The sequence below is a fragment of the Mesoplodon densirostris genome, chromosome 1, assembly GCF_025265405.1.
Source record: "Mesoplodon densirostris isolate mMesDen1 chromosome 1, mMesDen1 primary haplotype, whole genome shotgun sequence".
Classification (NCBI taxonomy): domain Eukaryota; kingdom Metazoa; phylum Chordata; class Mammalia; order Artiodactyla; family Ziphiidae; genus Mesoplodon; species Mesoplodon densirostris.
The window spans coordinates 55,948,588-55,975,723 of record NC_082661.1 but is presented as its reverse complement, the minus strand read 5'-3'; the positions used below and the strand labels follow the sequence as shown (position 1 = coordinate 55,975,723).

Here is a 27,136-nt window from a genome sequence, read left to right as displayed (position 1 = left end):
GACACCATAAATCCCAGGTTCTCTAATTTCAAATATTCTGTCCCACTGCCTTGCTTTTGATGGACCCTATGCCTGGGCTCTTGGTTTGGAACAGAAGGTCCCATTAGCTAGGAGAAATGCTCTCCAGCAAAATTCCATGTCGAGGTGAAGGCATTTCTGAAGATGATAAGTGTACCAACCCAGAGAAGGGCAGAAATTATCTGTGAGCGATAACCAGGATAACAGGCAGGTGGGGAAAGTCCCCACTTTGCTTCCTCTATCAGATAACTTATCTCACTTGATTTTAAAGCCCTGTCTTCATCACTAACCATGAGCTTCATGGTACCATGGACTTTGTCTATACGTAATCACTGTATCTTCAGAAAGTGGCAAGGAGACGGGCATTATTTTCTTTTTTAATGACAGTATTTTTTTTAATGAAGGGATAAATAAATCAGTGAGAGAATAGAGAAACGGTTAAAATCCAGAAGCATGAAGAAATGTGAAAATACGCACAAGTTGGAGACCAGTAGCTTCGGCCGGCAAGTGGTTTCTTCCATGAGAAAATGTGACCATCCATACCACAAGTGATATGGGATGAAAGATCAGTGCTAATCATACCCCCTTGGTAATACATGCATTCTAAAGCACAGTCCTGAGGTTTTAAAGTTGGCATCTTAACCAGGAAAATCCACATGATGGCAGAGATAGCCGGCAACACCTTCTGTTTCCAGAGCATTTGAAGGAAGATGGGGAGTGTTGAACACACTCTAAGAATTTCTCCAAAGTTCAAAAGTACTTGGCATCAGTTTCTACTCATGCCTCTGGTGCCGAAATATCAGCCACCGTGGAAACTGGTCTCTGCAGTTGCTCCCCGGCGACTGGTGAGTATGTTTCATTTGTCCCCTTCTCCTTTCAGTAAGTTGCACATTTGCTTCAATCATTTCTCTGCTGCATCTCTCTAAATTCTCTATCGTGGGAAAGTCTGATCAAAATGTCCAGCCTTCACTATGACCCAGGGCTCTGGTAATGAATTAAGAGTTAATTGGAGTGCACATGAAACAGAGAGCTTGCCAGAAGATGGTTAGAGAATTTCATGACAATTAGCACTGATTTGCGCTACAAGAATACAAAAAAAAAAAAAAAATTGTTTCAAAGAACAAAAAAAGCTTCTCACACATACATAACCCAAAAAAAGCCTTCTAGCACTGACTGAAAATGATACCATTGGATGACAGAAGCAACACACCAGATTAGCCAATTAGCATTCACCCAAGAAAAGTAAGCACTTTGGAGAGAAGGGAGAAAAGGAAGAAAAGGAACCCATCAACGGTAATATCAACTTTACAATAGCCCTGACTGTTTATCTACCCAAAGGAAGTGCTACCTCCCAATTTTTTTGGTGACCCTCTTGACAATTCTGGGGGAAAATGTGTTAGTTCAACATTATCGCAAGCCAGAATATGACTCTATTTATGTGACAAGTTGACAACATACAATTTCATGCTTGTTGAACTGATCGGTGTTATATATTCACTGTGAGTATTACGAAGGCTCACTGTTATAAATATGAAACAGTATACACTTATTCAAAGTAACTCCAGCCGTGGCAATTTATAGCCGGGTTGTTTGTGCTCTTACGAAGCCCATTGCCACCTTAAGGGGCTGCAGCGCACAGAAACAGATGTGAAGTGTGACTCTGACCAAAATGGACTGACGATGACCTATGTGAAAGCAGGCTATTACATTTTGGTCTGCATGGCAGCTGACGCTGGTTTGTATTTAGATATGTGACTGGTGAGAACACTGTGTCCTTAAAGCTCTGTTTAAACATGGGCCAAGACATTTGTCTGCTGGACTAATTATTTTACCACCCAGCCATGGCAAGTATCCCATGTTTTTCCTTAAAAAAAGAAAGAATGCGAACGTGTAGGCACACACACACAGGCACACAGTTCCACTATGCTGTGTAAAGTTGCAGTCAGTACTTTAAACCTTGGTCATGTCAGGTGAATGTTGGCAAGAGTTCTGGAACGTCTGCATAACAGAATTGTACCACGTTCTCGATCAGGTGCCTGGGAGCGGGACAAGGCCACAAACCACCAAATCATAAGCCATCCCAGACACTGTTTTTGGTCAAATCATTTCCTCCTTTCTTTCCCCGCTTTCTTTCTTTCTCTTAGCAAGCTTCCACCAATTTGCAAGTGTTCACTTCCACAAGGACAAATTTGGAAGAGTGAAGAACAACACAATTTATCCAAATGTGGAAGGAAATGAGGGAACCAGGTGCCTTGCTGAAGTTAGATATCACAAATTTGCATAAGTAGTTTCCCAATGACAGAAGTGCTATTTGGAACAAAATAAATTGCTTGTATTGTATGCAAGGGCACAAACCTTGACCAAGTTTGTGGTTGCTTCCCTGCTCCTATGTTTCTTTAAGTACACCCTGATATTCCTGCTAAGAAGCCCAAGTTGGTGGCGCTCTGTAGGTAGATCTAAAAGGATAATAGTTTATTTATTATTTCATTTAATTATTTGTTTTTAGGTAGACCTAAAAAGCTTACTGTTTATCTAGAAGTCTTCAACATCTGTATGTGACTATTAAGAAAAATAAATAAAAAATATTTGAAATATGAATTACGTTGCTGCAGGATTTTCTAGTAATTCTTTTGTTTCCTTTTTGTTTGTTTGTTTGTTTAAGAGTAAGTAACACCCTTAGCTCTCATTTCGAGATCTAGCAATGCAGTCACTGACTGGAATCGTGGATCTTTTTTGAAAGATTTTAATTCTAGTGTTTCGGAACTTCCACACTCTAACAAAGTTTGTTATTCAAAATCTACATCTCTTTCTACTTTTCCTGTTGGACTGAAGTGAAGGTGTTGTCGGTCTGTCTAGTAAATCCAACCCACAAGATAACATAATCACATACATTCATTTCTCAGAGACCTTGGCGGTTCTTATCTCCTTGCTTTTATGATCTCTTATGAACAGCCAGGAATAGCAATTTGTAGGCTGTTTGTAAAGCCATCTTAGTCTGAACCTAGCCTTCCCCTCTTTTATCACATGGCAATATTCTGCAGCTAAATCCCATTCGCCATAGCAAAATTTGCTCTGAGCTCCATTTTCGAATAATTTAAGTATTCTCTGTGTGTATGGAACATATCAAACATGCAGTGTAGGGCGATTATCATTTCAATGAACTATTTATTAATAGAAGGTGGTGTGTGTGCTTTGCTAAGATTTACTGATATGCTGCCCACTGTATATTGTAGCCTGAAGCTATTTGGTTCACGGTCATCAGCGTCTCAGACAAGCAGCACTGTGGCTCTCATGGTCCCAGTTCTTCTTTGTGCTTTGCTCAACTTTATTTTACCACTATATCACCTAGAACCTTACACACAAGGCTTGAGTTCTGTGTTAAATCACAATTTGTTTCCTATTAAGTGTTCCAAGCTCCCCATTTTTATTAACAGTTACTTTATTAAATCCTTAATAACATAGATAGAATAGTTAGTTAATTTGTGTGTCGAGCCATGGATGTTAATTTGTAAACATAATAACATACTGCAATCATTTGCATAATAGCATTTTAATCTTTTTAGTAAAAGCTGTAATTCCCTACAAAGTACACTGCAGTAGAAACTAAGTGACTATTGGTAATAGTACAAAGGCCTTAAAATTCTGATCCTATTATAGTGTTGGAACATACCCAAACTGCTTCCATAATCTCTGAAATGTTACTATTCTCTGATTTAGGTGTCTGTGTCAAGAATAAAAATGAAGTATAACTGGTAGCAATAGACTATTTCCTAAATGTAATTTAGTATTCACTAAGCACCAGCACATTGCAAATAGCTCTGAGGCTTTCCTTCAAAGTTCAGAGCTCCAGCCCTGCATATTGTGTGAGAAACACCAAGGATCTCACACTAAACTTGGTTGTGCCGAAGACAAGGCTCCAATAAATCATGCTGATGTGGCACATGGCAGGGCATCGGCCACCAAGAATTTGGCTGTTAAGTCTCCTCCCTCCTCCCTGCCTGACCGCCCTGCTTTTACCCCCTTGAACTAACTGCTTCTGAGCAGAAGTTTGGGAGAGAATGAAAAAGTAGGGGAAATAGTTAACAAAGAGACTTCTAAAAAAAAAACACAAAAAAACAAAAAAACAACTCTAGAGGGGGCTTGAAAGAGCCCATTAACACCAATCACAAGACTGGCCAAAAAAAAAAAAAAAAAAAAACAGAGAAAAAAAAGCCTACTTGTTTAAAAGTCAAGCCAAGTCATTTTACGCAAGATCTGGTAATTCATTAATCTATCCGGCTGCAAACCTTGAATGAATAACTTGCTCTAGTAATGGAGATGGGCAGGTCTACACAGCATCAGTGTTTAGGATCTGAAACTATGCAAATTATTCTATCATTTTGGAACAGAAAAGGCACAAAAGTATCTCCTATTATCATTTTGGGGTAAATTGTGTAATGGATAAGAAGTCATTTATCTTTGTAAAAATTTGCCCTTGCCAAGAGTAAGAGTGTACATTTCCTTGTGTATCTCTCTCCCCTTTTCCCTTGCTCTCATTCTAGCTGCTTGTAATTCAGCATCTTTGGCAGGCTACAGTAAAACACAGTACCCTGCTTTGCTTTCAAACTATACCTCAGAGCGCACAATCTTGAAAGTAACCTGAGAGGTTAAAGAAGAAAAACAATGGTCCTTACAAAATTGTTTTACATCACAGGCAATTCATTTTATAAAATACACAATAAAAGTTTTCATTGCTAAAAGAATAGGCACATAATTATCGGGACAGATAAACCTTGTTAAAAATGTGAAGTCTCGGGTAGAGAACAGTGGAAGAACAATTTGGCTGTCGGTCTTTAATGTTCATCTTTTTATCTGCTTTGTGTGTTGATCTCATTCAGAGGTGAGCCATCTGCTGGGCTGTGTTTCCAGGACATTTCATATAGATAGGGGGAGGAGGACAAACAGACACTATGTATAAGCTTACTATGCAAGCACACATAGTTGCTATACAAAGAGACAGTTTGTCCACTGCAGCATCCTGAATCTTAATTACTTTAACCTCGACTAATATCTTTGAAGTAAATCTAAGAGGCAGTGTGCCACTTTTTCCTGATTCCTCCCCAAGTTTTCCTCCTTGTGAATGTGGTTCTCCACTTTCTTGGCTCCAAAGATATCCAGGTGGAGTAATTTTTAGTTCAATGACCCATTGGAGAGTCCAGGAGTTAGGAAAAGCCCAAGATATGTCCATAAAATGTCTCACCTCCTTCTTGGAGTGCCAAGAGTATCGAAATAGTTGGTCTTTATCCCCAAAACACAAACTAGTACCTTCTACAATCATCGTGCCCAATTACACATATGGATTCTCACTTTCCAAATTGCAAATGGCTAAGAACTGGATTGACTTCCCTGAAAAACAGCAGCCGACCTCATCTTTTGTAACCACAACTTGCACTAACAAAAGCAACCATCAGGAAAGTTAGTGGTGAAGGATGTCATTTAACTGGCATCCTTTGACTTACTATTTATTAGTAGGGGTTGATGCCAATAGACATAGCCCCATGGGTCAGAGCTCCTGAGCCATATTTTTCCAGTGGTCAGCATAGCGGCGAGCAGGAAACAAGGTGATAAACCAGATGTTCCCAAGATAAGGCAGATGTTATCAAGACAAGAAGTCTAAACAGTCTTTAACTGAGGTGTGTAGAGAAACACACACACACACACACACACACACACGTGAACACTATTCAGTCTCCCAGGTGCATAAGCCTACAGTAGAGGTTGAAAATAAAACAGCACACAGGCTGGATCAGATTGTTGCTTCCTGATTTGTGACTCTCCAAGATGAACATCTTACTGATTTATACCCAGAATTTGAAATTTTGTGGTAGACTACAAATGCAAAGATAAGTACAACATAAATTTTTAAAATACTCCATAAGTCTCCAGGAGTTTCAACATTCTTCAATGTTCTTACGTTACAGCCAATTATCTCCCCACTTAAATGGCTATTATTTTCTTACTTGAAGTCTATATTCTCCCTAAGCGTCATTACCAAGTGTGGCAAAAATCTGGTTGTGGGCTGTAAACTGAATTTAAATGACAAACCTTTATTGATTGCAAACTGGAAATTCCAGAAATCTTCAAGAAGTGATTATTGTAAATGAATTCGGTCTCTCCACATAAAAAAGGAGAATTTATTCTCCTGATTAAATTAAGGGGAGGTGGTTTGGACACACATTTTTTTCTCTGTTTGTTTTATTAAAATTCCAAGAGGTTTGCCATTCATAGAAAAGTCTGCCTGACCTCAGGCACAGGCAGAAGCAGGAATTCATTACCATGGAAGGCTACAGAATTTCCTCCAAGGAGACAAGTGAGAAAAAGCAGACACCACGTGAATGTGGGTTAAATAGGTTCTGCCCCTGATGCAGCAGGGAGATGGCAGCCCCTTTGTAAAATGACTCACAGTCCAAGAAAGTGCTTCAGCTCCTAAAGGTGAGCAGAAACTTAACCAGATAGATACCCATGAAGTTCCAATTCCCTTTGGAATATTTTCGAATTAGTCAGCTTTGCCACCTCCCTCCCTAACCTAACTCATATTTATCAGGACTGATGGAATTTTCCTTTGAGGTGCTTAAATTTTGTTCCCTGGACGCCATCCCCTCTGCTGTCACCTTGTCCCTTCCCTGCACCTGCATTGCATGGGGTTTGGAATGCAGCAGAGCCTGCTGTTGTATTTCCTCTACTTTCTGCTTGTCCATAGCTCTTAAAACGATCAGAACAATCACCCTTAAATACTTTCTCCGTCACATTGCTCTCCTGCTAAAAATCTTCAGTGGCACCCTAATTCCTATTGTGGAAACTCTAAACACTTGCAGCTGGGTCCTCAGGGCCTGGCATAATTTTGTACCCACCCTAAATCCAGACTTACCTATCTTACTCCTGTGCTCCCAATAACACATTTTTCACTTTGAGTAAACCAAGCTCTTCACCTTCATAATCCGTCTATGAAAATACTACACTCTTATTCTCTTATTAACCTTGGTGATGTTATTCTTACTGATTCCCTCCTTAGCTAGGATACATACACACACACACACACACACACACGTACATGTATAGATGTATATATGAATACACACAGTCTTGCAGTATTTGCCAATTGCTAATATATATATAATATATAACCCCATGCATATAAATATACATGTGCACATATACATGGATGTATATAGTGTTATGCTGTTCTCCAATTATTGATATATATGAACATGTACATATATATGTATATTTGTATACATAGTCTTCCATTATTTGCTAATGGTTTCCGATTTCACCCTCCCAAGCTAGATTTAAAGTCCTTTAGGAAATAGATCTATTGGAGCTTTATATTTAATTTTCACATTAAATAACGCAGTTCACACCATCAATAAATATATGATGGTTAACTCATTCATGAGGTTGCAATTATTTACTGAGTACACACTTTCTCCTGCTTTCTAAGAAAACATCTAGAAAAACTTCAGTGAACAAGACAAGCTGGTTCCCTGCTCCCAAAATGCTCACAGTCTTTTGAGTAGCCAAGATCTGTTGTTTTTCACATTTTCCTAAGTATATAATATATGCCCATTGTAGAAGAAAATTAGAATACAACTGAAAGTCGAAGGAAAAAATGTAAAATCGTCTATATTCCCACCATAATGATCGAATATTCTTGAAAGTTTCCATCCACCATTCCCCGGTGGCATATAGCAGGACACCTTACAGACAGATAGCAGGAAACCACCCTTTTTCTTTTATAAAAGTTCACAGTATCAGACTTTCCTGCAAGTTTCAGTAATTACCCAACGTGAATGCTGGCCACAGCTTAGAGACCTTCCCTCCCCATTAGCAAAGGCAGCCTTCAGTATGTATTCTGAGCAGTGACCTAGAGACAGCTACATTCTCACTCTCCATGTACTAAAGAACCCCAAGTAGCTGCATTCAGAAGTTAACAGACCAACAAATGAAAGATGCCCATTCAGTGGAATCGAGGAGGCATCAAAGCAGAGGTTAAAATAAAGCAGAGACAAGGCGGCCCACAATGTCCCAGAAGAGCCAATGTGCTATTTAACCTAACCCATGCCACCCATCTTTACACACTGCCATGCTTTAAAAGTACTTCTTTATTCTCCTCCTTCAAACAATGCACAAAGCAACAGAGAGAAGGAAATTGTGTTGCAATATTCTGAAACATAAATCTTGCTACCAGCCGGTCCAGGGACAGCATCGTGTTTTCCTGACACATGGATAAGATAAACTGGGTGCTGCACCTATAGGCCTTGTGTCCTGTTTTGCTAAGTGGCTTCTAAATCATACGTGGTCACCTGCATTTACACATCCAAACATAGGTTGTGCAAGCAGATATCACTGTTTGTGTGCCCAGTTACTCAACCAACATGCACAATTACGTGTCAGCTCACTCTGCTCCCACTCAGGAATTCACTGTTTCCCCAATTGGGACATTCAATTCCATTCTTTTTTTTCTTCTTCTTCTTAAGTTATCCAATACATAAAAATACATAAAAATCAAACTAAGATTCAAGTTATGGAAGAGGTCAAAGGAAGAAATTTCTATTCATTCCCGACGTTTAAACATTCTACAATACTAAATGTAACTCTAAATACCCGCTTTCTTCCCACTTTGATGAGAATTCAGAAATCCTGTGGCCAGTTTCCAGCAGTGTCATCAATGTGATACTTGAGTCAGGGAAAAGTGTTGAACTGCTCGGTGCCTTATTTTATTCTGGGAATCCGAGGTAGATAATGCTTGTTATTGGCAGATCAGAGGTGGCAGAGACTGTGACTATTGGGCTTGCTCAAGTACAAGGCCTTCACAAATGTGATGAGGCAGGGTTTTGAAAATTGGAGGAGAACAAGGGAGCACAGGTGAAAGTCCGCTGTGAGAGGTTTAAAGTCACAGGCACTGGGAAATGCCTTTGGGGTAATGCAGCTTTGGTAGAAGCAATGTGCAAAGCTGTAGCCATTCAAGGGTTACTCTGTTGTCTATGGAGCTTCTTTACAGGGGAAGACACAATTTTAGAATTCCACCTATGCTCAAAACACACTTTTTTTTTTTTCGTTATACAAAAGATGTCTGAGTTTAATGCTAGAGGGCAAAGAGTAGAGGCATCTTTCTGTATGCAAATGCTGAGGAAGCTGCTGCTGTGTGTAACAGTATTGCCACATTTGGCCTTACCCTTGGCATCAACAAAGAAGAATGGGTTTTGTGACATCAGAGAAAACTATTATGGGGACTTATTGATACAGTCACTTTTGCTGTCTGCCACTAAGAGAATTCCTGACATATTAGTCCTGGGGCCCTGGGCATCTTGATAATTTTATATGGCTTCTAAGTCTTCATATCCAATATCTTAACTCTATTTTCTCTCTCGGAAATCTGACGGATTCATCTTTAGTGTTTTCTAAAAATTGCAGCGACTTTTTTTTTAAACAGGGTTTCTTCACCTCAGCACCATGGTGACTTGGGGCCAAATGATTCTTTGCTGTGGGGAGCTGTCCTGTGCATTATAGGATGTTAAGCAGCATCTCTGGTCTCTACCTACTAAATACCAGCAGCATCTCTCTGCCTCCTGTCCTAAAACTCAAACATCACTCCAGACAATGCGAAATATCCCCAGGCAGGCAAAGTTGCCTTCAGTTGAGAACCACTGGTTTAAAATGAACTGATGAGAGATTAAATGAAATAAACCTTGTGTTTAGAGTGTTGAAAACAATTCCACCAGTAGTAGAAAGTTATACAGGAAAACAAAAGGGGTGTCTTTGTGTAGATTAAGCATCTATAGATATATAACTAGTCGCCAAACCAAGTCTCCCGGAAGTGTAAATGAGAAGTACCTCATACAGGTGCCACGACATGAAATACAGGGAAACCAGCCATGAAAGAAAGGTGTATTTTTTGCAACCAGCCAAGAGAGGCCTTGACTACCACACCATCACCCCAACCACCTTTTAGCTTTTCCCTAACCATCTTCTACAAAATGCATGGCATTCACCCAGTATGAAATAGTCGATTTTTAGATAAGAGGTCTATGGAGATGGACATTTTTAAAAGTACTGTTTACTTAATGCAGCATGACTTAAAATGGGCCTGTAACCTGACAAGTGTACTGAATGAGGAATGTTCAATTTACCAGTTCGAACCAGCCAAGTCCTCACATGAACTTTCTGAGACCCGGCTGAGAAGCCTGGGAAAGTATAACTAACCACAAACCCTCAGTGTTTCCTCCACCTGATTCCTTCTCCCCAGCTTTCACTCCATTACCTTAAGCACTCTTCTAAGACCCACTTAATGCTCCAGACATATTATAAAACCTTAGCGGTCAACAGAATCTACAGCCACCTCAGCTCACCAGCTATATACCTGCTTCCATGTCAACCAACACTGAAAGGAAAGATTCTGTTCTATTTTTAAATATATTGAGGAAAGAAGCAGCTTGGTATGTAAAGGATGGCTGTCACCCAAATTCACTGTTATTCTATTTTTAATCAAGGATAATAGACTTCAAAGTCAGATACATCTGGGGTTCAAATCCCACGTCTTTGTCAACTGTGTGATTTTGGGAAAATCACTTAGCCTCTCTGAAACTCACTGTCTGCATATGTAAAATGGGAATGATAATAATAGTACCTAATCAATAGGTTATTTTGAGGGATGAGTGCAATGACATACATAAAGCAAAAGTGTGCCAAAATGTTGGCCATTTTGTTATTACTATTACTCTTATGAACATACCATATTCATCATTCACTCACTATTCATGAAGCACTTATTCAACACCTTCTGTGTGCTGGAAAAACTCAGTAAATATTGTAAAATGGGTTTTCTTAATGACTCAATAAACATTTATTCAGTGCCTTTTATGTGCTGGGTGCTGGAAAAACTCAAAAAATATTATAAAATTGGCTTTCTTAATGACTTGAGATTTCAACCAAACAACAAAGAAGTATAAGAAATGTCTCTGCTGGTGGATAAAAAATACACTTAAAGTGCTTTATATGGAGCCTGGCACATGGTAGATAGAAAATGTTACATGATAATGGTGGTGCTGGTGGTGGTGATATTGAAAACTATTTGATTTGATAATCTTTACTCAATTCACTTGCCAGAGTTTGTCCCTCTAAGAAACCATTTATTTTGAAGTAAATGAGTACTGATCTTGTAAGAAAGAACTTATTTTCTCAAAGTAACTGTTTAATAGGTGCAGATTAACATTCTTTATTACAGGGTAGGCTTATAATAAAGAGTCTAGAGTCTGGGAGGTAATTCTCACTACTGAAAAGTAAATTAATTTTGACTAATAAGTAAATATCAGAGTAGTTGGGCTTAGAAGTTCCCATAATATAAAGAAATCAGAGGTATGATTATACATATGACAATGACAGTAAAAAAAAAACAACTGCTCGCCTACTTTGTAAAATAATTAAAGGTAGACCTCACCCCTTGGTTAAAAAGAAATGTATTCTTTTACATTTTATGTTAGTTTACAGTAGGCACCATTTTCTGTGGGAAATAGACCCGAATAAATAGGTGTAGACGTTTGTTCTTCTTTGTCATTTATTCTTTCACAATCCCTTAGTATTTCAACAGAGTTTGATGCACTCTGTTGTAGGTCCTTAGGGCCTTAATTCTCAAAAAAATAAAAATTTGTTTTCCAAAATCGTTTTTCCACAAAATAGGAAGTGCCTAAGTATGATAAAAAGTCTTTTGGTGACAGCAAAGTAAGAACTCATTATGCTTTCAGGCCAGTAATATGTTAGTGTGGCATAAGCCAAGTTCAATGATAAATTAATTTTCACCAAGGTCTGCCCTTACCTCAAATATGTTTGAAGGCTCATTGTTGTACTGATTGGATATTATTTCTGACTGGTCACTGCACCACTTGAGTCCACCCAGAAAGCTGTCTGTATCCAAGTCGTTCACGTCTAGTTCAGAAAGGTCAAGTTCAGGAAGATCTGGGCAAAGAGGCTGGTCTTCACCAACCAGAGCAGCACACTGCAGGGGGCAGGGTAGGAAAGAAAAAAGCTTTCATTAACTGCAGGAATGTATTAAACTGCAATAGCATGTGATAGGAATTAAGCCTGGTTAATTCAACGACACCACCAAAGCTGGTTTCCAGGGTTTTAGTCCCCAGAATAAACATCCTAAATTATTTAACTCACTTTGCTCCCAAAGGATACTTTGCCAGAACCATTCCATCCCAAATTCTACCTCCAAATCCATAGTAAATGCCATGCTTCCATGAAGCCTTCTCTGATTCATCCAGTTAGAAATCAACTTAGATTTGTTGGTACCTTTTTGATAGTTAGCACTTACCAAGTTTCAAATTGTTTTCTGGTTAACTATATACAAAATTTCACTCTACTCTTAGAGTATAAGCCCTTTGAGGGAAGGATACAAATTTGATTTCACCTTGGAATTGCATCACACATACGAGAGACAAAATAAACGATTACTAAATGAGAGGAAAAAAACCCATAAGAACTATACCAGGAAAACTTTCTCCATTTACTCTCTTTAACTATTATAATCCATATAATTCATTTAGCAACTAATGATGCAATGTCCTTTAATGTGTCTATGGTTCTCTTGAATTGTTATTTAAATCTTTTACTTGACTTTTCATGAGATTCTGAACTTCTCAAACAGGTCAAAAATAAACCCATTGAGATGAAGGACAAAAATCATATTTTTTATGATCTTTGTTATCTTTCACTATATGTAACTTGAAAGTCTTCTGTGTTGGTGTGTGCGTCTGTGTATATGTGTATACCGTTGGGATCACCTGAAGTCTGAAAAGAAAAACCACTCTAGCACACCACAACTATGTTTTTGTTCATCATTTTATATTCCTAAACTATGCTCTAAGTGAATTCAAAAGAACAATTTTTTATTTGGAGTTTTAAAAATGGTTTCAATACACTGAGAGGCTTAAAATACCCTCTACCGTGACTGGGCTGCTTGTCACCTCCTAGCATAGAGTAAGTGGTCTGTTAACTCTCCTGCACTGTGGGTTTTTGAGGAAAGTGGGCCCGCTTCCTAAGGTGGGCTTCTAACCTCGAATTGGCTATCTGACTGCTGATTCATCACTACCAATTGTGAAGAACCCTGCAGAAACTTCCTTTTGAAGGGATCTGGTGATGCCAGAGCCATAAGGACTTTATCTGCAAGCTGAGGGGTCTCAATTGAAAGGTACACTCTCTGAGGTGGTACCCTCACAGCCCTCCCTTCCAAGGCCAGGGGAGATGCTGGAGAGTTCTTCCCATCCAGGCAGCAGTTGGGCATGAAGCTAAAGATACTGCTTGACATTTAGATTTTGAATAAAATAAGTTCTACGCAGATTTTTTTTCTCAAGCACCCCTGTCATCCTTGGCAGGCTACATTACACGGGTCATATGAAGCAGCATGGTCGTAAGCACCACACTGAGAAGTAGGTACTGGGTAATGGAGTCAGCAGTTGGTAAGGGGAGGCTGGGAGAAGCCTGAAAATTCCTGCACTTCCTCCCTAAGACCACTGGGCCCCACTGAGATCCCAAACTGCAGGCACAAAGGTAATGCCAAGAAAGGGCAATCCCCTTCATCTCAACTTTTTCCTTATCATTTTATTGGTCTTTCTCTTTTATTATTGGAGTTAGCCCAAAGTTACAGATCTGTATACTTGACTAGATTGATAAGTAAGCAGAGGCTGGGCTGAAGAGAAGATTTTGTTCTGGGACAGTGTTTGGATTTTGTTACAGGCACAACACTTCCCAGTCTCCACACTTGCCCACTGCTTGTCCTCCAAACACAAACACTCACACACCCCCACACACAGTTAACTCTTCCACAACATGACCAATTCAGAGACAAGGGGAGAACTTTTTCACTGGTGCAAAACCCACTAGGATTAGGGGAGAGTCCTTAAAATAAAAAGCATAAACAACAAAAATGACAACAAGAAGGAAAACTAAGTGAGACAACGTAGGATCTCTACGTCTGGCTTAAATTCCTTTTGTGGAGAGCATACTCTAAAACCCGTGTTTGGGAATGCTGATACCAACTGGTGGACAACTTCTTGCTGTCCCCCTCTTTAACAGCCCTCTTGAGGCATGACTTCTTCAAAACCCTTTAACCTTTCAGAAATATGTATTTTTCAGGAACTTTTGAAAACCATTAAAAAGATCAGATCAATTTTTTGTATTTTACTCTGCTGTAATTCACATATTTCTTTCCTCTCCTCTCTCTGTCTGCCTCTCTCATTTTTGCTTTTCTGTTATCATTGAAAAATGTGCATGTGCTCTTGCCAATGCTGACGTGCTAATAAAATCAGGGCTTCTGAACGTGGCATTATCCTGATAATCTAAAACACATTAGTGGTAGCAAGTGTTCCTGTTGTTAATTTATATTTGGCCTTTGGATGATGCCAGACTTAACAGTCCGAGCCCTGTAACTGTCCTCATCTGACACTCTGATATTTACTGCTTCCCTATACATCTGTAACAGGTGTGCTTTATTGCAATTACAGAGACACATTCTACTTCCTCTTTGCAACTATGACAGCTATTTCGCAACCATAGCCTTAATTTTATAATAAGATTTAGGACGATAAAGCAGTCACTAAACACAAAAGGCTAATTATTGTACGTTATTTCACCCCAACAGACTTTTCTCTTAGTTAAAGAGCAGACAATAAATTAGCTTAACTGCACTGATGATAATGAAACATTATAATTAAGTATAATTCTCCATTAACCTTTTGGAGGTTTTTGTGCCATTGATGGTAAATTTTAAAGAGAGAGAGAGCAGAAAGAGTGGACTTGGCCACATTAATTACATTAATGAAAAAAGAACCTTACTTCTTAAAAAAAAAATCAGGACAGGGGATAAGGGGCAGGGCAGGGGTCAGTAAAGAATGTCAGTCTTAGTAGAGTGTATGTCATTGGAACTGTCTCTATCAATCTTGGTAAGCTTACTGGACATCACCTTCATTAAACTGTGAAACACGGGGCACTCTGAGTAGCTATAGTGATAGAGGCCTTTATCAACCAATGTACTGTCCCGTCATTATGTGCAAAAGGGCATAATACATTTTAGGATGACAGCAAACATTAATGATTCAAAAAATGAAAGCGGCCTACGCTACCTGCTGCTCGTAATATTTGAGCCTGGCGGAGGTGATTCCCAGGGCTGCCACGACCAAGGCTGGGCTGCTAGCAGCCTGCTGCCTCCAGCGCAATAGAGAAGCGACCGGCCCGTCTCAGCTGACCGACAACTCAATCCACGGCTGGACAATTAGCCCGAGACCTCACCTCCTTAAGAACAAAATTAAAAAGCCACTGTCCTAAACGGTTCTGACGCTTATTTGAAAATGACTGCAGGAATGCCAATGAAGAAAATAAATCTTCCCTATTTCCATATGATCTAGTTCTTCAATCAACTCCTAGCAGCATCAGGAAGAATACATGATGGAAAAATGAAACTGCAGCAGCTGAGACCCACAGTGCCAGCCAGACAACCGCCCGCAGGATACTCCAACTACTCGAAGACAATTAGGACTTTGAAGCCACTTAGAACCCTGACTCATAAGAACTGCAGGACGTATGAATTATCCATAACTCTTCCACCTTACCAAGAAATCACAACAAGATAAGAACAGTTACAATCCGCAAATATGCATCTGCCAAGGCAAGAGAGGGCAAACAAAGCCAACATTTGCAAGCCCAGCGAAGAGTTAAGAATCCAGGGCATGCCTCACTAGAGAGGAAAAATGCATTCGCAGACGGCCTTGGCCAAATTATTTTCACTTTAGATGTGTATCGCAGCACCACATGGACATCTTATTTAATCAAATCACGTGTAGCCCTTGATCCTCCCCTTACCCTACGTGCCCCCAGCTTCCCAGAGGAAGCTCTCCCAGCCCTTTGCCAGATTCATTGTTAGCTGCTCAGATCCTCCCTGCAATTCAATTCGGGTCCATCTCACCAGAGTCCACAGAAAGTTTTGCTTGTTTCCCAAGTTGGCCAAACTTCCCGAGAACATTCCATTGTGTTGAATGCGAACATGCCGCGGTCCTCCGTCCCCCCCCACTAGTCACTCTAGACTCCAGAGATTACGAGGAAACCGGCTCGCTTTTTTCCCCCCTGTATGAATTGTAGCCAGCAGAGACTGTGGAATTGATGTATTGCCATCTATTTTTACACAAGCAGCGAGCAGCTCCACACACAGTCCTGCATAAACTCTATTCTCTCTCCGGCTTCAGGCAGCTCTCCGTGGTACAGAGAGATTTAACCATTGGCTTCCCTGCCACTGACGCTGATGGAAAACCTTGCACTGTAAGGCTTTTTTTTTTTTTTCTTTGCTGGCCAAAGCTTTCAACCACATAGAGGAGTTTTAAAGGAATCAGCTTTGTTGTTTTGTGTTCTGTGGGAAAAGCAATCTAAAATAGCCCAGCAGGATTATTTAGGATTCTGTGAGTTCTCTGATGAACAGAGAGAGAAGAAGAAAAAAATCCAGACTAGAGTCAAAACTGACTAGATTTGAGCCCATCTATTTTAATATTTTTATCTTCATCTTATTTTAAATAGAAATGGCATTTTTCCAAGCAGGCCACTAAACACCACTGGAAAGACTTCAGCTTCTGATTCATATCAATATCTTAGGGCATAAATATTGCATATGAGTAGAAACAGAGCCAAAGGCACATGGAAAGAGTTTCTAACTGCAACAGATCCTGATGACAGCAGCTAAGCTTTGATTTGTTCACGGTATCTCAGAGCCACCTTAAAATAGCAAACTTATTGGAGTTAAGATAAGATTGAGATTCCCTTCCAAAGCTCCTGCCCCGGCTACTTTGCTGCCTCCTCTCCTCGCCCAAGCCCAAGCCCTTCCCCCTCTTACAGGAATAATTGCATTGCGAGGGAAGCTTCCGTCCTGGCTGCAGCGCTGAGCCCAGCCCCACCTCACCTCGATGTCACTCCATACAGAGTCCTGGTTGCACATGTCCCACGCCATCCAGCTCCTGAATGACGCCAGTCAAGCTGTTTCAACTCCAATCCACAGTGACACAGAGCACACACTCATGCAGGCAACCAGCCCCTTACTGAGAGTGAACTGAAGGCACCTGTCTTACTACAGTCCCCAGTCACATGACAAAGCTATTAAAAAGTAGGCTGGGCTGTCACTCACCCAGCCTCCCTTCTCCTGTGCTGCTAGCTGCTCAAACTCGTGACGTCACTCAAAGGCAGCCCTCTGCCTCAGTGAAGTAACGCTTAAAAAAAAAAAAAAAAAAAAACCGGAAAGAAAGAAAGAAAGAAAGGAAACACTTGGACTTTTGGAGCATCATGCTGTGACTAAAGCCAGCTTTGAATGCCACCGACTCTAAATGGAGCCCTGGCCATATAATAACTAAAATCCCCTGCAATCTTTTTTTAATTTATTTTCCTTCCAAAACAAGCAAGTGGCAAAGCTCTCTGTTTCATGACAGAGTAACTACATTCTTAGCTAAAATGTGGACTCCCTCAGGACTCAGATTTGAAGACAACCAAGTGGACTTGGTTTGGGACTTAACGCAAGATCTTCTTACATGATGGATTTTTATGAGACATTTTCTAATTGGGGGAAGTGTTTGAAAACAGAGAATGGGGCATGCTTTCTTTCTTTCTTTTTTTGTTTTTGCTTATTTAATCAACAAGACAGCCTGTATTTGTTAAGGTATAAACAAACTCCTCCACCCAGAAATCTGCTGTCCCTGTGTCAGTAGGGAATACCAGCTTCCGAGAAGTGTTACTGCAGTTTACTTTGCTCCATATAAGGAGAACAAGCAACAAAATACCACCCTTTCAGGGTCCTTCTAATTATTTCCATTTCTCTCATAGGCTCTCAGAAAACAAGTGTTAGTAAAGACAGTCGCTGCCACTTTGCCCAGATCAGCTTAGTTTCCCGGCTACCTTTTTTTTTTTTTTTTTTTTCATACATGTAGCATTTCCTCTGCAACTGCCTTAGGGTGCCTTTTTGTATAAACACTGGATTCCAACCCTAGTACCCTGGGTTGTGCAGTTTGCCTTTGAGATCAAGAATGTCCATGGAGTGAGGGAAAAATACCGACATGCTATTAGCAGAAATATTCATTTCTTGAGCTTTTTCATTCTTTGAATTTTTCAGCTTCTAGCCATAGACAATGAGGGCTAATGCAGGTTCAACTGTTTTATGATGACACTACATATTGAATCCATAACAAACTCAAGGTACTAGACAACGCCAGAAAACACTTCCTATAACACCACAGAGGTCGGATTTAACCCTTCCAAGTTCCAGAGTGATGTTCACCTGGACATATATTTGTGAATATACATGTTTTTATAAAATTTTAAACCCCATATATGTTAAAAATCAACTCAGTCTTTTACTTGATAATTACTCAAGTGAAAAAAAAAATTCCCCAGGTATCTAAAAATGATTCTGAAGAACTATTCATTTAATCTCCTATTCTACTAAGTTTAATGTAATGAATTCGCTATTGTCCATTCCTTTATCAGGAAAAAAATGGTGATTTGCTCTAAATATAAAGTTGCTCAAATATTAAAGTGAAAGAAAAAACAAACCAAAAAACATCAGACTGTTTCTTCTTTCAGATCACATCTATTTTAAGAAATTTGTCTACTCTGAGATCTGCAACAAGTTGCTAGTATATTACTGAATAATGTGATGAAATTGACAGTTTGTCATTCCTGGACATAAAACCGATGGCCAAAAGCTTTGACGTTTTAAGTTAGCTGAATACACTTCACTGGCACATTTTCCCTCTTACAAATAGCGGAAAATTACCATAGTTTTAATTTTCCAAATCAAGAAAGAACAGGAAAATACAACCTCGGGAAGGCTTTTATACATGCAATTAGTGGCAATACTCTGCACTCCCCACAAAGAAACACTAATTTTCTTCACAATTATATTCTGATTTAATGTAAAACTACAGTAAATTATTAAAATGCAGGGCAAAGGTCATTGGCTCTGTGCTCAACACAGTCAACTGTGAAATAATATTGGTCACTTGACCAAGAAGAGTTGATGTTTATTCATTATTATCAGGTGACCCCTGTGTCGTGATATTCTCTGATACTTTTGTGTTCATTGAATGCTAGGCATCCATTATATTTATGTGAATATATATATAATATTTAATCCTATCTTTTAGAGTTGTTCTTTACACTGGAACATTCTGTATTATTGCTTTTGATATTTAACCTATTCATAATATGTTATCAGGGTTTTCTTGTTTGTCTTTTTGCCACCTAATTCCACGTTTTCTTAATCAAATCAGCACATTCACTGAAAGCAAAGGTGGTTTCATACATACAGACTTCTTTTTTTTCTTACCGTCACGAAGAGGGTTAGTTAGGAGTCAAAACATTGAAATGATTTATAAACTCCAGCATACTGCAATTTTTCCCTCAAATTTCTATTATTTTACACATAAAAATTTAAATAGATTCTTGGGGAAAATTAGAGTACCTTCCACTGTTGTTTTTTTGGTCTCAAAATTACAACTCTAATGAGAGGGATACTCTAGAGGTCTTATAACTCGGTTAATTAGCTCTTCAGATTAAAGTTTCTCTTCTGTCCAGTTTTTCTTTTCTCAGGAGAACATAAAGTGTTAGTTGCTCACCAACCTTGGTCTTTCCTGGTTTCCCAGGATGTTTCTATATTTGATTCCCCCTCGGCCTTGACTGTTTCTCTGCCTTTCTCCCTGCAGCCCTCTTTTCACCCCTTCATCAACTCTGCCTCCAAGATTTCCAAATGTTTGGTTTCAATCAACAAGGATCTATTGAAACCTTACTGTGTCCACAGCAACGTATTGCAAGGGCTGCTAAGAAGGCATATGTCATGAACACAAGGGAACTTACAATTTGGGGGGCTGACAGACCTTAAAAACACAGAATAATCTGATATGAAAAAAAATGCTATTTTGCTCAATATCCGATTCCTGTCTTCCTTAAAATACAACCTTTCTAGGTACAAGGTTCTTTCACTAACCATTAAATTCACACCCAAATCAACCCCATTTTGTCTCAACAATAGAAGGAGGTATTTATTAACATCTGTTGAGTGCTCACAATGTTCCATATCTACACAGAGCCTGGATTCCACCCCAATAGAATTTCTCCCTTCAGTAGTTCTGTTATCGTTCCCCAAGACTCCAACATTGGTGGAGGCAAGAGTATCTATCCTTAAAGTCGATAACAAGAGAGAAATTAAACCTTCAAGAGAAGAGTTCAATTCTATGAAAAAAATTTGACAAAGTACATGACGTTTGAGTTTTCTTCCCCTCTCCTGCCCCAGATTACAAGGCTTTTGCTGCTCTGCCTATTTCAGACATCTGCCACTTATAAAAAATAAACACCATCAAACCCAAATACCCAAGTAGACAACAGCAGAGACAATTGGTTTTGATCTCATTATTGAACATAGGTGAGAACCCAGAAGTGAAGAGTTACTAGTACAAATATCTTTGCTCATTTGTTTTTCTAAGCTTACAATAAACTACATAAGAAGAAATTTAAGGCTAAAAGTTTTCAAGGAAGAAAAATGGGGAAGAAAATATATAGCAGAGCTTACAAGGGCTAGACACTGAGATTAGCATTTTAGATACCACACTTACAATCAATTTAGTCCTCAAAACTATCCAATAAAGATGATCTGTGTACCCATTTTATAACTGAGAAAAATAAGACAGAGCCAGGATTTAGATAACAGCTGAAAAGAGCATACAGATCTCTGAAAACCCTTCTAGGAAGAACTAAAGTTTCATAATAAGAATAATATTCATTCTCAAATCAAAAGCACAGCAAAGTCCCCCGAGGCAACTTTATAACCTAGAGACTGTCTACATAGCTGGAAACCAACATTCTTGGGAATGCTGTCTGCATAGAAAGGAAAGGGATCTGCCCAGAATGACTAATATTTTTAAAGTTAATCATTGATAATGGGCATTCAATTGCTGACTTTTAATTCCTAGAGGGGCTAACTGATCCTGAAACCCCACATCAGTCTGAGAATGTGCTCTGAGCCCCTGGGACATGTTTGAAGCTGCTGCTGTGCAGGGCACAGAAGTTGGTAGCAGGGCAGGGTATAACAAAGGCCCCTAGCCTATAACCACCCTAAAATAAAGTCTTATTTTACACAAAATCACCATGGTGATGGCACTGTGAAGTATAAGCATATTTGGGAAACAGAGGAAAATCAGTAGTCGGCTTTAATGCCTCCTAGCATTTGTTTATTTATTTTATCTTCTAATAAACTAAACAACTTCAGCAACCTCTCTCTCATCTCCAGTGAAACCTTCTGCAGAGCAGCTCTATGCAACTGAGCCTGTATTTTAACATGGATCTCAAAATCTGCTCTTGGCATTTTTCACATTAAAATAAAAAATAATGTGCAAATTAATCCAAATTGCAATCAATTGGACTAATCTAAACATAAGGCAAGAAGTATGCTTATTAGGCCCACAGATAAGAGATAATAAAAGGATGGTTAAAATCTGATTTTGTCTGATGCTTAACTCTGTTGTATTTGTGCATTTATAGACATTTTCATTTACCTTAATTATTTCAGGTTAATTCATTTATAATTCAGCGAGTTATTGACTATTTAAACAAGAAATGTTCAATAGGATTATTTAGCTTTTTTTTTTTTTTACTGAAACTGAAAATAAAGCACATCATATCTTATTAAATTTGTTATTATGGGCCTCCCTGGTGGCGCAAGTGGTTGAGAGTCCGCCTGCCGATGCAGGGGATACGGGTTCGTGCCCCGGTCTGGGAGGATCCCATATGCCGCGGAGCGGCTGGGCCCGTGAGCCATGGCCGCTGAGCCTGCGCGTCCGGAGCCTGCGCGTCCGGAGCCTGTGCTCCGCAACGGGGGAGGCCACAACAGTGAGAGGCCCGCATACCGCAAAAAAAAAAAAAAAAAAAAAAAAAAAAATTTGTTATTATTTAAAATCTTAAAGTCCTATCGAACCTCAATAACATAATTCACTTGGTAAGAGAGATATTTTATCCCCTAACTGAAGTTACTGAGGGCCAGAGAAACCTCAGGTAGAAACACAAATTATTAAATTGGAAAAAAGCTGTTAGTCAAACAGTTCCCCCTGTTTGGTACTTATTTCTAGAGCTGGGGTCCTAACGAGCTTAACTTCTTTTGATTGTAGAGAAAAAATTGTATTTTCAACTATTGTTGAAATGGAAGAATTAAATAAGTGAAGTGTTCTTTTTTTTTTCTTTTTCTTTTTTTCAATCCCACCAGGTAAGATTCAGAAGGGTTTTAGTTATTTTGCTTTTGTTTCTGTTGTGGATTTCTCCAGTGCTTTGGTATTTGAATTTTACTCTAGCAGAGTGAATATATATCCTAAAAATGTGGGGATGTAGAATGGAAATAAATTCTCATCTTAGGAAGCAATTAGCTTAAGGTCTAGCTAAATTTTGTGATACCTTATATAAAATCTTATTTTTTTGCTAGTCCAAGTAAACACAGGATTTTTGAGGGAATATTCTTAATCAAGAAGACCCCTTCTAAGACTGACCTCCACATTTAGCAGCTCAATGAAAAACAGATGTCAAATACTACTGGTCAGATTATAAATGAGTACAAATTTTTCTAGAGGACAAGCAGGCAGTATGTGTCAAAAATGTTAAAAATGGGCATCCCCATAGATCCAGAAATTCTACTTCTAGAAGTTCATCTTAAGGAAATAACAGGGGGATATGTGCAAAGATTTTTAGTGTGAAGATAGTCAATGCTACATAATTTACACTATTGAAAACTTGAAAGCAGTGTAAATGTCCAACAGTAATGGCCTAGTAAAATAAATAATGGAACACTATATATATATAAACTCATATATATTCATACACATATATTCATTATGTATATATATTCAATGCTATCATTAAAAACTGTTGTGAAATACATTAATGGCATAATGAGAAAATGTTCAAAATATATTAAGGTTTAAAACTATGTTTGAAAAAACTATAATCACAACAAATTTACATATAAATATACACTCAGAAAGACAGAAGAACTAAGAGGATAAGGAGAAAATATAACAAGGTGTTAATAGTGGCCAATAACATAAGTTCTATTAAATTTGTGTGTGGGGGGGTATATGTACCTTTCTGTAGTTTTTTAATTTTCTATGCTAAATATGTATAACTTTTATATTCAGAAGAAGAATAAAAACTATTCATTTTGAAAAGAAACATAGAGATTCAGACTTATAACTGTGCCTTCTTAATATACAGGGAATGTAGCAAATAGAAATAGCCCCTGACATCCAATATAAGCCTCCATATTCATCATATATTTAAAAGAAAGCCATTTCTGTCTATCAAATCGAGTCTAACAGCCACTCCACTCAGGATGCAAAGCTGAGAGAAGTTACTACCTGGCACCCTGAGAAACCTCTGAGACCTGAATTATAGGGATAGGAAAGCTATCCACTATTAGCTTGCCTCAGAGGTGGGCCCAGACCACTGACACCCAGATGCCACAGCCATCTTCACTTTGTTTCTCAAGTTGAAATTTCATCAATTAAGTGAGACAAACATTCCATTCTAAAGTACGATTATCCTTGGTAGGGTTAAGGGGATTTCAGTTATTTATACAAAAGCATCTATTTGTTAATCATATTTTTTATTCTCTTCTAGCATCTAATGGAGCTCAGAAGCACATACCAAGAAAAAAAATAGTAAATGCTTTAAGAATGTTATGACTAAAGTATTAAGAAAATTTCTCAAGAAGGGATTGTTACTGACTAGGGAATAGGAAGGGGCAGTTCTAGAAAGAAGAAGGGAAGAGGTGCTGGAGATGTGGCTTCTACTGGAGACCATGGAAATTGACTGGATGGGGAAAATGCAGTCCACGTTTCAAACCAATGACTTGCAAGTGAACTTCTGGACCACAATCTGTTCCAAAACGGGGAGCCACCTGTATAAATGCTATCATGTTGCAGCCCTGTTCTTGGGCAAGAAGCTCATTCTGGGTTCTCCAAATGTCACATGAGACCTTCACCCATCTCCTTTCCCCTGGAAGGCTATCTCCACAGGAATGGAAGCTGTATTATGAGCCTCTTTGACTTAGCATCCTTGCAGTTTCATGGGTCTTTCCTGCAAATCACTCTTCCTACACTTGGGTGATCATTATTTTGACCATTAAGAATTCTCATGAGAAGATGGTTGACGGGGCTGGAACCAAGGCCAAGTTCATGAGATATCAAGTGATTACATGAGGCTCAAGTCTTCCTGATAAGTAGAGTGACTTTGTAGATCTTGATTTAGCCCAAAAGAGAAGGACAAGGATTGTAGGAAGGACATGGGTCCTTCAATTCAACTTTGGGAGGTTCACTTAATGATTCTGAGCCTCAGTTTCCTTATCTGTCAACAGAGGTGGCCAGATTCAATTATATCTAAGATCCCTGTCAACTCTCAAATGCAATGCTGGATCTGCCTTGACAGACACAGGCAACCTGGGAAGACTTCTCTGCATGGGGTGAATCCAAATGTTTCATTGTACAAAGGCACTAGAAATCAGGAAGGGTGTGCAGGAAAGGTTTCCGGTGCTCAATTTTGCTGAAAAACCACAGCTTCATCACTTTCATAGCAATATGGATATTTAACTTCCTAACCATTCCAGAAAAAGAATAGATGAGAACTGGTGAAACATAATACTTTCATGAATATTGGCTGTAAGAAGACCAGCTTCTACAGACCTGGATTTCTTACAAAGCCCAGGTCATTGCCCCAGAGAAACAGCAAGCTTTCATCTTGTTTATCATTAATTCTATTAAATGGTACAAGTCATGTAGAAGATCAAGCCCCTGCTTGCATAGTAAGGATGAAAAACACACAGCTGATATGATAGTGACTATTCACTTCTGCCTGCATATAGATGCAATTTCACATACTAACATGTGATTTGGTTTTACAACAGGTAAGAAATGATGTTACCCAGAGAGAGAAGATAGAAAAGAGGATGGATCTGAAATTCAGGGTTTTGTAAATAGGAATAAGGTCTAGGGAAATACGAGCTTAGAGTAACACTTTTGCCTCCTAATACCAGAGCACTCCCCCCGTTAAATAAACAGCCCAGGGTACTGGGTAAAAGGAGACCTTACCTTTTTTTTTTTTTTGTAATTTGAGAAAGATCATCTGAGATATTACTTTAGGGTGTGGAGGCAGAAAAGAAGGACAAATGCCTAACATATGTTATCCTGGCATTATTAGCAAATATATTAAACCAATGCTGTATCACAAGATATATAGTTGATGCATCACTTGGAGTTATCTAGTTTTCCTGTTTAGCTGTGTTCTTTGTATATATGACCCTATTTATCAGGAGGAAGATCTGTGCTTCCGAGCCAAATAATATTACCAACTTAGAGACCTTCCTTTAGTGCTGAATGAATAGCCCAGCTGCAGCCACACTAGATTCCTTAATAAGACATTTGGAGAGGGAGCCCTGGTAACAATGGAGTAAGCAAAGTAAGACCAGGTGAATGATAAACCTCAGTAAGGACAAAGCTTTGACAGACCACCAGCTCAAACAGTGCTGGACACTCCAGCAGTATACTCTAGCAGGACAGATTTAACTTCCTGTTTTCTTGCACCCAGAAAAAAGAAACAACAAGAAGACTAACATAAGAAAGCTTGATTTCTGGGCCTGTGAAACAGTCTCCAAAAGGCAGTTTACAAGTTTCCCTTTTCAACAGTCCAAAAGCTTGATTATTCTTTAAAGAGCCCAGGTTGTACTTTGCCCCAGGCAGATGATCAGAAAGGATTCTTTTCCTACCTCTTTTCAAAACAAAAATCTCTGACAACTCCTGAGGTGTAACTTCCTACCATCCATCTTAGTACATCCATTTCCATGTAGGGTACCTAAAAATAGGCCACACCTAACCTTTTGCACAGCCATACAAAGCTACTTAGTGGGAACTCCAACTATTCAATCTCCTGTGGGTATTTTCAGACTGTGCCCTCTTTGTCTTCCCTATTGTATTACCCTATGTTGAATATTGCGTAAAAACACAGAACAAGAGAGGTTTGCTGGGAGGTACCTTACACTGCAACCGTTAAGGCTCCATATTTGAGCTTTGTGATTTTGTTTTAGACTGAATCACATGAAACTGTGGTTAATAATGTTCTTAAAAAAGCAATTTAAATAATAATTAATGTTCAATATACTTATTAATTCCACTGACAATATTATGGTTGTTGAGGTTCTTACACTTCAGAAGTATAGCCAAGGGCTTCCCTGGTGGCGTAGTGGTTGAGAGTCCGCATGCCGATGCAGGCGACACGGGTTCGTGCCCTGGTCTGGGAAGATCCCACATGCTGTGGAGCGGTATGCCCGTGAGTCATGGCCGCTGAGCCTGTGCGTCTGGAGCCTGTGCTCCACAACGGGAGAGGCCACAACAGTGAGAGGCCCGCGTGCCACAAAAAAAAAAAAAAAAAAAAAAGAAAGAAAAAAAAAGAAAAAAGAAAAAAGTATAGCCAAGTATGTCAATGAGAATGAATAAACTTCTAGTACACATCAAACTGTACATAATTTCCACAAACATAATGTGAAGCAAAAGAAGCCAGACACACCAAAAAAGTACATACTTACTTACGCTAGTCATTATACAAATAAGTACAGAAACAGATATACCTAATTTATGCAGCCAGAAGTCAGGATAGAGGTTGCCTTTGGTGGTGGTTGGAGGCTGGAAGGGGCTCCAGAAAGCTAGTTATGGTTTATTTCTTGTTGGCGGTGCTAGTTCCATGGGTCTGTTCAGTTAGTAAAAGTTCATGGAATTGAACCCTTATGCTATATGCACTTTTTGGTATTCATATTATATGTCAATAAAAAGTCTAAAAAGCATAGAGAAGAAAGAAAAAGAAGTCTTTCTATACTCCCAAGTTTTAAAGTTTGCTACCTTTCTGTTAAAAAAAATTTCTGAATGTTCAATTTATCTCAGAAATCCAGTAAATCACATAGACAACAAGAGCGGAGTAGGAATCAAGGGACCCGACGTGTAGGTTTGTTTGCTGACCTTGGACACAGCCCTTT

General features: G+C 39.0%; 1 protein-coding gene across 3 annotated transcripts in view; it reads right to left on the bottom strand.

Annotated features, from left to right (window-relative positions):
• PPARGC1A (PPARG coactivator 1 alpha) overlaps window positions 1–27,136 on the bottom strand; it is a 304,530-nt gene that overhangs the window by 80,860 nt on the left and 196,534 nt on the right. For 2 of the 3 annotated variants that reach the window (XM_060082970.1, XM_060083008.1), the window contains exon 2: window positions 11,870–12,049. In XM_060082970.1, the coding sequence (XP_059938953.1) occupies window positions 11,870–12,049 (180 nt within the window). Of the gene's footprint in view, window positions 1–11,869; window positions 12,050–16,996; window positions 17,045–27,136 lie in introns of those variants that run through there. The other variant, XM_060083027.1, reaches the window with a different exon arrangement.